At 39.8% G+C, this 15,632-nt stretch overlaps 1 protein-coding gene across 6 annotated transcripts in view; it reads left to right on the forward strand.

The window, feature by feature from the left end:
• Positions 1-15,632, forward strand: part of lsp1a (lymphocyte specific protein 1 a) — a 335,791-nt gene that overhangs the window by 272,605 nt on the left and 47,554 nt on the right. For 4 of the 6 annotated variants that reach the window (XM_043705981.2, XM_043705978.2, XM_087996600.1 and 1 more), the window contains 5 exons: positions 920-961; positions 3,217-3,260; positions 4,606-4,687; positions 9,880-10,011; positions 12,990-13,088. In XM_043705981.2, coding sequence (XP_043561916.2) covers positions 920-961; positions 3,217-3,260; positions 4,606-4,687; positions 9,880-10,011; positions 12,990-13,088 — 399 coding nt within the window. The remainder of the gene's footprint in view (positions 1-919; positions 962-3,216; positions 3,261-4,605; positions 4,688-9,879; positions 10,012-12,989; positions 13,089-15,632) is intronic. The other 2 variants (XM_043705980.2, XM_043705982.2) reach the window with 1 other exon arrangement.

Below are 15,632 nucleotides of genomic sequence, written 5' to 3' on the forward strand. Positions count from 1 at the left end.
AGTGATGACCTATTGCAGCAAACCCAACCACCAGTAAAGTAACTTGTGTTATTCAGTGAGTTATTGACTTTTTTTTCATTGCAATATTTTTGAATAAATTTCTTCTATTATTCTGTCATTTAGTTCCCTATCTTTTACTTGCTGCAGTGGCACCTGTGTAGTGTAAAGTTTGGTGCGTGTCCTTTTTTAGGTTGCTGCCAAAACGCTTAGTTAACTGCTTTGAAAATGTCAGAGGTCATTCATGCATGACTCAAAACTTTAATCTCCTTTCTGTTTGACCGCAAAATGCTGCCGTTTTCACCCAAGCCTCCTATCTCAACATGACTCAAATGGGGAACTGAGCAGTTTGGTATACAACATTTTATCCAACTGCATACTGACAAGACAGTCCTGCTACCCCACCCATACCATGTTTAGCATCCGTTTAAATGAGTCATGATTTGACATCATCATCATCTGATTTACAGAATACTCTGTAATCTGTTCTTGTTTCATGGGCTGAGGATTTAAAAAGAGTCGCAAATATAACCCATCCTTTCTAACCAGTGTCTGTGAAGATTTATCCAGCTTTGGCTGAATGCAATCAGGCAAAAAAATACTTATCTTCGTTTTTGCAAGTACCTGTTTAAAAGATACTCAAATACATAAAGCATGACAATGTTCAGGCACCCCAGTGAAAATTGCCTCAGTTTGAAAGAGACAGTCCTGCCAGCTGATGGTTATTCCAAGTTGCCATGTCTCTGTGTTTTTCCAGCTCACAAAGGACATAAGCAATTATAATAATGAATTCTCTGTGATGAGGCTCTTGTAACTCTTTGCCAATATTACTAACCAAACTTGTTCTTTGGGCTGGTGGCTATTTTTCTACCTTTTTTGTCATGGCCTTCCTATCTCCTATTGCCTGTGTCTGTAATTTCAGAATGAGTATGACGAGGGGATGACACCAGAAACAACTTGCTTGGTGAGTCAATCAAATGCACTAAATATGAATGAAGCACTGGACCAACAATTCTGCTTAATCTTTTCTGTAATTACTTCATTTCTTCTCCCCAAATTGCTCAAAGTTTCAATGAACACGTAGTGGGTGAAAGAAATGGTCTTAATCTGCCAATGATGCCTTTGCCATCATCTATATAAATGTCATTCATCATCTTGGACCAATCTACTAAATAGCACTTAATTACTTTGTAATCTCAATCAGCCAATCTTTGAGTGGCAGCTAACTAAATTGACTAAATTTCCAAGGCTGATATGGTTCATTTCATACTTGCTTCAGTTATGCAGAGTGTGATTCCCTGATGTCCTCCACAGTTCTGACACAGAACAGCTAAATCAACACAATATAAGTGGTTACTAGGACATTTCTGGCCCACAGCACTCAATTAACTCAGTATATCATTGTCTGATATATTTTTCTTTCTTAGTGCAAAGGTGCCTTGCTATTGCTCTGTTGGCTCAGACCAATGCACTTCGTGCAGATCAGAAATCAGACCCTAGAATTTTGTGTTCTTTTGTGACCATGTTTTACTCAGCTTCTGACCAACAGCAATCTATCTCCAAATTCCAACTGCAGGTACATAATGGAACACCTCAAAAGACGGGAAAGTTCAACTAGCCTGGCACTAATCATTGCTTGGTGTATAATGCTTAAGTATCCTGGTGAAATAATATTCAAATTCCAACAAAAGTTCCTGTCCCATCTTGCATGAATTTACTTTTGTTTTCTCGTCATGTTTCTGATGCCAGCTCTTGATGCGGCTATGTCAACAGTTAGAGTTCCTAAATGCTGTAGTGGACCTCTGCAGCATTCAATTTACTTTTTTTTAATGCAGCATTTTAATTTTTATCTCCACGAGACCAATTGCACCATTTAAATGAATATTTTGAATCTGTCAGTTTCCTCAGATTATTTTGTGGTTTAACTTTATTCAAGTACCCAGACATCTTGCATGCCATTTGTGCTGGTTGCAGTGCTCAAATCCCACAATGTTACCTCCTGGAACAGTCCTGCAGAAATGGACAAAAATAGACCAGGAACAATAAGAAGTTTAGTAGATTTAAGTCCCTGGGCCAATCACTTGGTCTCCACCAGTCTCCTGCCTGATTTGGTGGAAAGCTGTGGCATGCAGGATGGAGTACAATTTTAGGAAACCAGAGGTCACAATCACAGGCCAGAAATGGTCAATCAGGTGACAGATTTGTACAGGACGTAGTGGGATGGTCGGGTGGGGAAGACCGATTTGCATATTTAAATATGGAAATTGTTAGTTTCTGGGGAAATCCCACTCATCGGCTGCAAGTTAAGATTGTAACCTACAAAATCAGGAAGTTTGTTTTTTAATTACCCATCACTAATACATGACGTATCTGCACTTTTCCATCCAGAAACTTGTTTAATGATGGTGGTAAGAAAGTTGGCCTCATCATTTTACATTCTTTTAAAATTTAAGTCATTAAGATTACTCAGTTAAAATATCTTTTACATTGTTTTTGTTTAATTTTATAATCATTTAACAAACTATGAAGACCTTGAACCACTGACTGAGTTCTGGACAGAAGTAATGACTCTGATCTTGGGAGGAAGCTGGCTGAGTTGACAGTGTAGCACAATTGCTAAAGCACCCCTGACTTAGCACCAACTGTGTTTTAGTTCAACTCCCTTGTAACTGGTTAGGTCAAATAAATTATTTGTTCCTTCATCTGATACTAAAATTAGCACTTAAGCCTTTAATTACAGTCTTCCACATTGCAAAAAACAAAGTAAACCTATCGTGTATTGTAAGGAAGCAGACTGCAGCTTTCGTCATTAAAAATGGTTCCCTATGTTTATGTTTATTTGGAAGAAAAGCTTATGCTTTTTATCGGAAAAAAAGCTTCGACAAGCAACATATGCTGGTTGCTAGTATTCCGTTAAAATACATTCCAACAAATAACTTCTAATGTTGTGGATATAATTTATTTATGGACAATTTGACACTTTTGCAAAACCTTATAATTTGTCACTTAATTCACTCTGAGACTTTTTCTTTCTTTTCTTGCGTCATCTTGTTTAATGACATTAGGTTGAATTCAGCTAGAGGGATATCCATGGTAACAGCAAATGAGTACCATAATCTGATTCACAGGATGAAAAGCCTTGGCTTAAGTCAAAGTTGGCAAGAAAGCTTGTGTTGCATTTAAACTGAGACAAAACTCTGCTGTCTTTCTGCTTTCCAGATTAGTGAAAGAACAGAATCGTTGAACCGCTCGCTGAAGAAGAGGTGAGAAAAGTTGCTACAGCAACACTGTTCCTCAGATCATCTTGTTTATCCACAATTTAATTTGCCTTCACTCTCTCAGCTCTTGTTTCTCAGCTTATCCTCCAGTGCTTCTTCCTGCTCGGATATTCCACCGGATCTGATCTCTGACAAGGTCACTGGCAATCACTTGCTTGGATCCTTCACAACTTAATTTTCCTTTGCACGCTTTAATTTTCACATCCATCTGTTTAACTGGAAAATACACATCTCCTACAGTACCCCAATTGATCAAATTTTGATCCTTTGTTAACCTAGGTACCCTGCAATCGCTAACTCGTTCTCTTTCCTTCACCTTTAATGCCCTTGCCTCTACCCATCAGGATCATTCCACTGACAAAGTTACAACTTTGCTCTGTCAAGTCTGAGGCACTGGGGGCAAAACCTTGAATAACCCTAGAAGAAAATGACTTGTTCATCTGTTGATGTGATTGACTACCCCATGTCAGCTCTACCAAGCCTTGTTCTCTTCCAGTATTACTGGCCATGCTCTAGAATCATTCCAGCATAAAAATAATGCAATTATGTCTTGTCATCTATGTCCAACTGCTGCTTAACATACCCTCTCCTGCCTCCACTACACTCTTCTCCGATCATGTATTTACTTTGTCAGTCAAGAAGTCCGATATTGTGCAACCTCTCCTGCTTCTCTGTCCTTCTTTCATAGCAAGCCAAATTGTCTGCATCTCCTCTCAGCTCTAGACCTTTACATTTTTCTCTCATTTCTATCCCTGTTTCCCCCTTACAATCTTTTAGAGGCTCAGTTAACCTATAAGAGAGTCTTCCTATTCTCTCAAATCCATTTCCATTAACCTCATGATTAACCAACTTTCTTTGTGCACAATTATCCTTTCTTCCCTGAGTTGACCTCTTTATTTCTGTAATTATATCTTAGATATTTGCTACATATATCCATTTATTGGTAATTGTGATATAAGCCATCAACGTTCCATGCTTCAAAAATCCCTCCCCAGACTTGACCATCTCCTCTGTTCTCATAGCTATCTTGAAAACCTGAGATTTTATCACAGGTCACTCCTCCTTAGTTAAGATTTGAATTGTTGTCCATGTTTCTTCTTACCTCTTGAAGCACTTTGTGATTTTTCTTTTCCTGCATCAAAGATATTATTTTAAGTGAATGTTTTTTTTTTTGCATAAACGTGTAATTATCCTAATGCTTCTGAATAGGATCCCTCTATCCTGTTAAAAGTTGGAAGAATGCATTTCCTTGTGATGTTTCAATGTGTAACTTTTCAAAGCAGTGTTTTGAAAACATAATTTTAGTTAACTTGTGTCTTTTAAATTACAGTAACAGCATTAAAAAGACCCAGCCCATAACTAACATATCAAAGATTGATGAACGATTGGAACAGTATACCAGTGCCATTGAGGTAAACCAATTTTCTCACTGTACAGCTGCAGACAAACACATTGATTGTCACGCACAGACCTTGTTCACTTAGAATGGAATTGTTGCAAGAATCATAGATGTATGTCTTTCCTTGTCCTTTTGGGAAGCCACCTAGTGTAGGTTGGATAGGTACATGACCATCACCTGACTGGCCTTTCCTGTCACTGTATGACCAAGGCTTGTGATTTAGACAAGAAAACCTGTCATTGTTCTTACTTTAGAGTCCCTTCCTCCCAAAAGATAATTCTCAGATTCCACAGTGACTACAGTTGCAATTATTGACCTAACTTCTATGATTCCATGCCATAATGAGCTAAGGCTATTTAGTTATCAATATTTGGGGTGGGGTGGGGCACAGTGGCTTAGTAATTAGCACTGCTGTCTCACAGCACCAGGGACCCAGGTTCAATTCCATCCTCGGGTGACTGTCTGTGTGGAGTTTGCACATTCTCCAAGTGTCTGCGTGGGTTTCCTTTGGGTGCTTCGGTTTGCTCTCTCAGTCTAAAAATGTGTTAATGTTGTTTTTCTAACAAAGATGTTAGGTGGATTGATCATACTTAATTGCCCAGAAGGGCCAGGATGGGAAGACTAAGTGGATTAGCCATAGGAAATGCAGGTTACGAGGATAGGGTAAGGGATGATGGGTCTGGTTGAGATGCTATTTGGAGGGTCGGTGTGGACTTGATTGGCTGAATGGCCTTCTACACTGTTGGGATTCTATGAATATATAAGAACTCAATAAAAGAGCAGTGTTTTAAAATGAGATCACCAAGGCCAGAAAGCTGAATAAATTCCACTCTCTTCACTCCTCAGCTCGTTATAACAGGTTTTGAAAATATGCACACTTGTCGGTTCAATATAAATTTGACCATCCAAACAAAACTAGTTCCACTTACCAGCATTTGGCCCATATCCCTCAAAACTTTCCTATTGATGTACCTATCCAAATGCCTTCTAACTGTTGTAACTGTACCTGCATTTACCACTTCATCTGGCAATTCATTCCACATGCAAACCACCGGCTGTGTGGAAAAAGTTGCCCCTCAGGTCCCTTTTAAATCTTTATCCTCTCACCTTAAAAATATACCCTCTAATTTCGAACTCATCCACTATACTGAAAAGACATTTACTATTCACCTTATCCATGCCCCTCATGATTTTATAAACCTCTATAACGTTAACCCTCAACCTCCTAGACTCCAGTGGAAAAATGTCCCAGCCTATCCTTCTAACTCAAGTCCTGGTAAAATCCTGGTAAATCTTTTCTGACCCCTCTTCAATTTATTAATATCCTTCCTTTGGCAGGGTAACCAGAACTGTACACAGTACTCCAAAAATGGCCTCACCAACCTCCTCAACATGATGTCCCAATTTCTATATTTAATGGTCTGAGCAGGAACGTGATGCCTCTGAGCTCTCGTTATCTCACTTTTGAAAGTCTCTCACTTACCAATCATCCATGTAGCTGTGAACAGGCTACTCCAATCAACTCTTGAAAGTTTCTGCCTCATACCATCAAAATTTACCTTACTCTAATCAAGAACTTTGCCTTTTATGCAAGGCCTACTATTTTAAACTAATAGAATCATGATCACTGTTCCCCCAGTGCTCCCTCACTAACACTTCAGTCACATGCCCTGCCTTATTTCCAAAGAGAAGGTCAAATTTTGCTCCTTCTCTTGGAGGAACATCTACATATTGATAAAGAAAGTTTTCTTGAACACATCTGACAAATTCCTCACCATCCAAGCCTTGTGTTCTTATGGCAGTCCCAGCCTACATTTGGAAAGTTAAAAACCTCTACTATTACAATGCTATAGTTCTTACATATATCTGAGGTCTCTCTGCATATTTGTTCCTTAATTTCCCTCTGACTATTGGGGGTGGGGTGAGGGGTTAGATAGCACAATCCCATCAAAGTGAGTTCCATCCATATAGCTTCACTGGATGATCCTTCAGAAATATCCTCTCTAAATACAGCAGTAATATTTTAGTTAATCAAAATCTTCTTTCCCCTCCTTTCTTGCCTCTTTTTCTATCCCTTCTGTAGCATCTAAACAAAAGAACGTTGAGCTGTCGGTCCTTTCCCTCCTTCAGCCATGTTTCTATAACAGCTATGATGTCCCAGCCCCATGTTCCATACATGTCCTGAGTTCATTTGTCTTACCTGTAAGACACCCACAATGAAATAAATGCACTTTAATTCTTTGCAGTTATCTTGTTCTCTGACTTGCTCTTGCCTGCATTTTTGAATTAACTTGCTCTTTTTTTAAAATTCAGAACCATCCTCATTTGTCTTTTTATTGTGAGTACTATTAAGGATCAACACTCTTTGTCCTTCTCCCATTCCCCCCCCCCCCCCCCCCCCCCCACACCATCCTAACCCTCAGATAATGTCATTTTTACCAACGTGTGCAATAACTTCCAGCTTCTCGCTCTCTCCTTTGACAATATGTCGCAACTGTGTTTAGATGTCCTTGACCCTTGTACCAGGAAGGCAACATACCATCCTGGATTCTTGATCATGACCACAGAATCTACTGTCTGCACCCCTGACAGCAGAATTCCCTAGAACAATTTCTCTTTCGAATTTTGACAAACTCTGCTTAACGTAAGATTCATTCATGGTGCCCAATATCTGGCTGCGAGATTATTTTCCTATCCTCCTCAATTGTACCCAAAATGGTAAATCTGTTTGTGAGAGGAATAGCAACAGGAAACTCCTGAACTACCTTCTTACTTCTACTGACAGTCACCCGTCTATCTTACTGAACCTGCAGTTTAACTACTATCTAAATCTACTAACCATCACACTATGTCTCCGCTATGCTACTCAGTGACTCTAACTGCCTCTCCAGCAACTCAAAGTGGTCTGATATGAGATGGATCCAAAAACACCACCTGCAGATGTGGTCTCCAGGGACAGTCAACTGTTCCCTAATATCCCACATATGACAGGAGGGACATACCACTCTTATTGACTGCTGTAAATTGCCCTTTAAAATTTGCTCACTTAGATTTGCCTAAGAAGACCCACACTTTTCCAGAATGTTTTCAGTTGTTTTCCAGAATGAGTGTTGTCTCTTGGAAGTTCCATTCATTTTAAGATTCTCTATCTTTGTTATGTGTTTTAAGCATTTCAATGTGTAACAGGAAGAGGAGCTGAGCTGGAGAAACTTTCTTACGTCCTGTTGGTTGTCTTGCTGTTACTGCCTTCTGTAGCAAACAGACAAGTTTATCACCATAGGTTCTTGCAAGAAGATCTTTCAGTCATGTAATAGCTGACAAGGGGCCCATAAAGGGTATGGTCCATGTTAATTCAGGGATTTTGGTTTCCCATGGTCAAGCTTTCAAGATGCCATTGAAAAGGAGGGCAGGGGCATCTTCAGCAATTTTTTTCATGTAATGAGTTTCTAGAAGTTTCTTTTTGTCTCTGGCCGTTCCTGCAGATGAGTGATCTGTTGTTTATATTTGGTTTCTTATTGCAAATCAGTTCCTTCCAGTGTCTAGGCATCCATTTTGTAATGGATCCTGACCATCTTTCAAGTGAGGTGTCTTCTGCAAACTTTTTTTGAAACAGTGTATTGGCTCATTTAAAGGTTGTGATTTCAAGCAAACAACCCAGATTTCAATTCAGTCAATGGAATTAAAGGTTAATATTCCAGATGTTACATTTTCATGATGGAAGGAGCTGATTTTATTGGTAACAGGTGTCTTCATTTTGCCATGTCAGAAGAGTTAAAATTTCCTCGAATTTCTGCCATCTAAGTGTGTCAGTAATATAATCAGATGCTCAAGAGGATCTGAGCCTGATTATTCAAAGGAGTAGAAATCTCCTGTATCTGGATATGAATCAACCTTAATTTGACATAATAGAAGCCTGCTCTGTGCTAGCAGTGCAGACTCTACATGAAATGAACTTGGGTCAGTCTTGAGCTACTTCCTATTAAGGATGGGGTTACAGTTCAAGATCTGCATCTAATTTTTTATTAACTGGGAACCACATTTTTTTGACATTTAGAATATTTTTCATTCTCATGAGGACCCAGAGTATGACATAAAATATTATGTTCATATAGAAAGTTAGATATTTTGAGTTAGGCTGGCATACTGTTACTGCAAAGTATAGAATCATAGAATTGTTAAAGTACAGAGGAGGCTATTCAGCCCATCAAGCTTTTGAAACCCATCTACAAAAACTGTTTAGTTCATCCCAGTTACCTGTCCTTTCCCTATAAACCAGTAAGTTTTCTTTTCTCTCCACTGCTTTTCCAACTTCCTTCTGAAAACAAGCAGCGTTGCCGTTAGACATAGCTTTTCTTTCTATCCAAACACTCAATATCTGATTTGGGCATGTTTGGTGCGAGTCCTGGAATAGAAAATGTTCCATTTGACTAGTATTAAAAATCCTTGCCTTAGTACATACAAGTCTTAACTAAATTAAAGGACATTAAATTTAACAGCTCTTTAGATAAAATGCTGCCTCTGCAGCATCCAAAATACATCCGATGATGATAATTGTAATTTGGCTGATCTTACTTCAGTTTCATCATTGTTGGACTCCATATCTTGTCCCAGCCAACACTCTGGCTTAATGTTGATATCTCTGCTGTCATTAATGCAGTTTCCTCACATTGTCAGCTCATTAAACGCTGTATTACTAATTTATCCTGATTTGAATTCTCAGATTGGAGTCAGCACACTACTCCCCATTCACACAAATCCCAACTGTAATACCATTAGCATTGTTGTGAATAGGTAAATCCTGAAAACAGATGGAAATAGTTAGAAAAAGGCAAAAGAGGATGTTCAAATGTGTCATGACCTCTGTATATCCCAAATGCTTTACACCCAATGAATCACTTATGAAATGGAGTTGTACATTGACAAGTAATTCCTTTCCAAAAAACTTCACATTGTATTTTTTTCTGTCACAATTTTCTTTCTTCTCCTTTGTCTTCTCTGGTTGGTTTCTGTGATGCATTCTAATGATACCAATTGCCTCATAATTTGCCTAAGAGAGATTGTGTCTGAACCTATGCTGTGAGTATCAATAGAAACTGCCTAACTCATTACATAGGGGTGTTGTATTCATTCTTCGGTGCTTCTTTGTAAGTGATGGCTAGTTTGTTTAATAATATTGAATTGTGTCTGTCTCAAACGCACACACAGAGCACCACAAAATCACTCAGACACACGTCATTGGACATGCCTAATCTACCGGAGGATGTTGCCACCAAAAAGAACCTATGGGAATCAGGCGATGTTGCAGGCTATTCAGTTGCCAAAGGAACACCATGTAAGGTAAGATACTATATTTGTCACTTCTCCACAAAATTGGACCATCATCCACAAGTGCACACTCATCTACTTAGCTTGACATATGTAGTAGGGTGAACTGGAAACCCAATCTCTCCTGTGACACTGAGTGATGTCTTCCAGCTGAATATTTAAAATCGAAGTCTGCGTCAGCTGTCCTATCCTGTATCTCCATTAAGTGTCATAACTGACACCACAAAAGGACTTCCTTTTAAAATACCTCTGAGAAAGCTGCTGTGAATGGAAACAACCAATCTGCCATTATGTGGGCACTAGATCTCCAATGAAGATCAATATCCAAATTTTAAAAATTCACTTCATTTGAGCATATGTTGTATTACAGATCTGTTGGGAAATGTATCTGGCGCTACAGGTAGTAATGGTAAAAAGACAGCATTTTCCAATGTTCTTTCTGTCCTGTGGCTGACTAGGAGTATCTCCCACCCTGGTGCAGTTGGAATGATTTGATACTTGTGTGGTCACATCGTGGATGTGCCTTTCTTGGCCATCACGTCCTGGAGTCAGACTCACACCTGGCCTTCTGTCTCAGAGTGAGGGATGTTAGTGGTTCACCTCAAGATTTCCTCATACTTATTCATTAGAAGTAGCAGCAACAAAATATTCAGGCATATCACCACTATCTGTCACCTGTTCCCAAGTTAGCCAAGGAACCATGTTAAGCATTCTTAAACATTCTTAAAATGCTTCCAAGTTCTCTACCACAAATCAGCTGTCCAGTGTTTTATTTGCTAGTTGCCATGCAAGCATTAATCTCCCAAACTGAGGAAAATTTGGGGAAATTGAAAGTTCAGATATTGAGTGTCTAAACCAAATTTGTTATTCATTCAATGTATGTTATGGGTTCCAGAAATTTTGAATTATCATTTATTCTAGATGATGCACTATATAAGTATATCAAACAATGTGATAATTCAGTGTGCACTTAAAAAAAATCAGTCAAAACTGAGTGTGTCAATCTAGAAGATGAGTTAGAATTCGAAAAATTATGGCTCTTCTGGAGATTTGATGAAAGGAGTTTATTGATTTAATTGCTGAAAATAGTTGTCCTAAAGACATTGCCCTGAGGAACTGCTGCAGTGATGTGCTGGGGCTGAGATGGTTGTCGTCCAGCAGCCTTGGCTTTAACATTGACTCCAGCCATTGGAGAGTTTTACACCCCTGATTCTCGCTAACATCAGTTCACAAGATGTCATACTTGATCAGTCATCTGTGTTTAAAATGAAGGCAATCACTCTCACCTCACCTTTGGAGTTCAGCTCCTTTCTCAATGTTTGTACCACAGTTGTAAAGAAATTGGGAACCAGATTGTGGAGCACAAACTGGGCAATGGTTAACAGATTACTATAGAAAATGAGGTGGTTATTGTTGAATTGAATTTATCCTTTATTGTTATGTACAGGGCATACCTGGGCCACTTTCCACTATTTAGGGCAAGTATCAGTATTCATACACTGTTCACCTGAACAATGTAACTACAAGTGTGGCTGGTTTTGACGTACAATCTTCATCCCTTACTGCTGAGATATTATTGGAGCACATAGCCTTTGCCACATCCAATGTGCTCAGTCACTGACCTCCACCAATACCACATACTATTGTAGGATCATTTGAAATGCCAATTAAAACCAGAGGCCCCTTTTCTCAAATACCAACTCAGTCTCCATTTAAACCTCCTTTAACCCTTAGGGAATGGTCACTAAGGAGAGTTGCATGCAAGGAGAAAACTTGGACATGGCCAGCTCCATCTATTCACCAGCTTTCTTAATTGCTCCATTACCTCTGGTGACAGACAGTTCATCCAGCCAAACATGGGCAAAATGAAACACTGGCTTCAGCTGTAATCTTCCAATCAATGCCATTTCCATCCACAACCATTGACTTGTAGTATTTGCAATCATTTACAGTTTCAATATTCTATTCAGCCACAAATCTACTTTCTGTGCCACGTCCCCTCCATCTTAAACCCAGATTTTATTCTGAACAAGATGCGGCTTACTCTTTACTTACACATTTGCTGATCTCTATTGGCTCATGATTCTCAAATTTCAATAAGTTCTTATCCTCTTGTTTAATCCATTTATGACCTTGTTCTTTTACCATAATCTCAGTCAAATGGTCACTGCCCATGCCCCATCACTCAACTCCACTTTTCTAACTTCAACCTCTTTATCATCCTGCTTTACCTTACTTCCATTGTTGTTGGCCAGGCCTTAGGCAATTTTGATTCCATTGCCTGAAATTCCCTCAAAATCTCTCCGTCACTCACAGTGTTCTCCTTCATTACGCCTCTTGAACAAATTTTTGGTAGCCCAGCTTCAACTTTTTTTTTTAACTATAGAATCCATTTTCCTCCGTGTCTCTGAAACATCTGGAGGCATTTTGTCAGCATTATGCCTCTATATGCAAAAGCTGTTGTTGCCATTTCAAAGCAAAAATAAACATTGTGCTTTCAATCAAATAAGTATTGGATTTCCTCTTTAAAACTAATTGGTTCCCTGTAACTGGCCCATTAATATCACATCACTGGCATATTAATAGCATGTGTTCCTGGCAGTTCCAGTCTCAGTAAATAGTCAGAGGAATTGTGCTTTTGTCAGCCAAGAATGATCTGTTTGGAGAATGTGTCACCATTTATTCTATTCTCCCTGCACACAGATTCTAATGAGCTTTTTGTTAGATTTTACCAAATCCTTGGCTAGAAACAGACAGAAAATTCAATGGTGCCCTGCATAAGTTTCTTTGAACACCATGGCAATTTATTTTTAGCAAAGAATGATTGAAAAGTATAAAGTGATTCTAAGAAATATTGTATGCGAGCAATCTTGAATTGTTTTCGCTGAGCTGTTAAATAAAAGTATTTGTAATGAATTGTTCAGTACTTAGTTTGATAAATAATGTTTTCCCTCTGCCCACTAATCTGACCTAATATTTTTCTCTTTCAGGATACTGACGGACTGAAAGTGGGTGTCTGTGACCTCATCAATCAATGGGTGAGCAAGAACCCGGAATCCAATACTAAGGCCAGCCCGTCCAAGCCAGCAGTAAGTTAACATTTTATCACTCTGACTTTTAATCGGCATTCCAATGCAATGTCAATCAGTACCTTAATATAATGTTTAGGAGGGAGCTGGTTCCCATTCTGTGCTATGCTTTCATACGAACAGGCACTATCTATTGCTTTGAATTCATTGTGAACAACAAAAGGTGATGTTGAATAAGATTGCATCACTGGTCTATTATTTAATTCATTCAAGAGAGGCAAGCTTTGCTGGCCAAATTTAATGACCAACCTTTATTGCCCATCTCTAATTGCTGTTGAGAAGGTGGTGATGAATTGCCTTCTTGAACTGCTGCAGCCCATTTCGCTGGAGGTAGACCTACAATGCTGTGAGGGAGAGAGATCCAGGACCTTGACCAGCAAAATTGAAGGTAAGGTCAGGATACTGAGTGGTTTGGAGACAAAATTGTAGGTGGTGGCATTCCCATGTATCTGCTGTTCTTGGCCTTCTAGATGATTGTGATTGTAGGTTTGGAAGGTACTTTCTGAGGACCTGCAATAAATTTCTGCAGTGTACCTTGTAGTTGGTAATCACTGCAGCTACTGTGCATCAGTGGTGGAGGAAGTGGGTGTTTGTGGATGTGGTGCCAGTCAGGTAGAGTGCTTTATCCCAGATGGTGTTGATTTTCTTGAGTGTTGTTGGAGCTGCATTCGTCCAGGTGTGTGGGGAGTACTCCATCACATTTTTGACTTGTGCCTTTTAGATAAGGGACAAGAATTAGGAAATCAGGATATAAGCTTTTCATGCAATATTCTTAGCCTCTGACTTGCTGTTGTAACCACTGTATTTATAGACTTAGTCTGTTTCAGTTTTTGATGGTTACCCCCAAGATGTTGTTAATGGGAGATTCCCTGATGGTAAGGCCATTGAAAGTCAAGGTGGAATGGTTAGTCATAGTCATAGAAATCTTCAACATGGGAAAAAGGTCCTTCAGCCCAATATGTCTGCACTGAACTGTTAAGGTCTTGTTTACCTGCACTTGGCTCATAGCCTTGTTTGCCATGGTAGTGCAAATGTACATCTGCACGCTTCTTAAATGTTACGAGGATTTCAGCCTCTATACAGGCAGTGAGTTCACATTCCCATCACCCTCTGAGTGAAACAACTTTTCCTTACATCCTCTGTAAACATCCTACTCCCTGGTCATTGAGCTTGCCAACCCCTCTATTTTTCCTCAGAGGAAAACAACCACAGTCTCTCCAATCTTTGATCATAATGAATACTCTCCAGCCCAGGTGACACTCTGGTAAACACAAAACCATTCTCATTTGTTGGAGATGGGTATTGTCTACTACTGTGTGTTCACTGCCACTTTTCAGCCCAAGTCTAGATATTGTCCATGTCTTGTGCATTTGGCCATGGACAGCTTCAGTTTCTGAGGAGTCACAAATGGTGCTTAATATTGTGCAGTCATCAGCAATCAACTGCTTCTGACCTTATGATATAAGGAAGGTCATTGATGAAGCAGCTGGAGATATTTGACTTATGACATTACCCTGAAGAACTCCTGAAGTGATGCCCTGGAATTAAGGTGACTGAACTCCAACGACCATAATTATTTTCCTTTGTTCTGGGTAGGACTTCAAAGAGTAGAGAACTTGCCCTCCGATTCCTATCAACTCCCATTTGCTTAGGCTCCTTGATTCCACACTTGGTCAAATGTTGTATTGATGTCAACGGTAGTCACTCTCATCTCTCCTCTGAAGTTAAACTCCTTTAACCATGTTTAGACCAGGACTGGAATGAGATCAAGAGCTGAGTGGCCCTGGCAGCACCCAAATGGAGTGTCAGTAAGTAGGTTCTCACAGATCCAGTCAGCAGCCAATCTTCTAACACTCTGTCAACTTAGTCAATAAGTGGTTCCAAGCCATTCTTGGCAGTGAACATTGACTTGCTCCACCCAAAGTACATTGTGTGCCCTTGCCAGACCCTCAGCATATCTGCAAAATGATGTTCACCATGGAGAAGCACTGATTCATCACCTAAGAGAGGGCAGTATATGATAATCAAAAGGAGGTTAGATTACTAGTGTTCGATTCGATACTATGAGATTTTTTGGGGTCCAGAGTCAATGTTAATGATTCTCAGAGCAACTCCCTCCCGAAGGTATACCACTGTGCAGCCACATCTGTCAGGACTGTCCTGCTGGTAGGATGGCCATTCTCATAGTGCTGTTGTGTGTGATGTGTGAACATTATGATTCCTTGAGTATGACTGTGTCAGGTCGCTGCTTGATTATATTTGAGGCAGATCGCCTTGTTTGGCACCAGGCTCTCCTTTCTCTCTCGCGCGCTCACACTCGCGCTCTCTCACACACACACACACTCTCTCTCTCACACACACACTCTCTCTCTCTCTCTCTTTCTCTCACACACACTCTCTCTCTCACACACACACTCTCTCTCTCTCTCTCTTTCTCTCACACACACTCTCTCTCTCTCACACACACGCGCACACTCCCTCTCTCTCTCACACACGTGCACACTCTCTCTCACACACTCTCTCACACAAACACTCTCTCTCTCA

The sequence above is a fragment of the Chiloscyllium plagiosum genome, unplaced genomic scaffold (assembly GCF_037043375.1).
Source record: "Chiloscyllium plagiosum isolate Xiang-an unplaced genomic scaffold, Cpla_swu_hap1 HiC_scaffold_18, whole genome shotgun sequence".
NCBI classification, from domain to species: Eukaryota; Metazoa; Chordata; class Chondrichthyes; order Orectolobiformes; family Hemiscylliidae; genus Chiloscyllium; species Chiloscyllium plagiosum.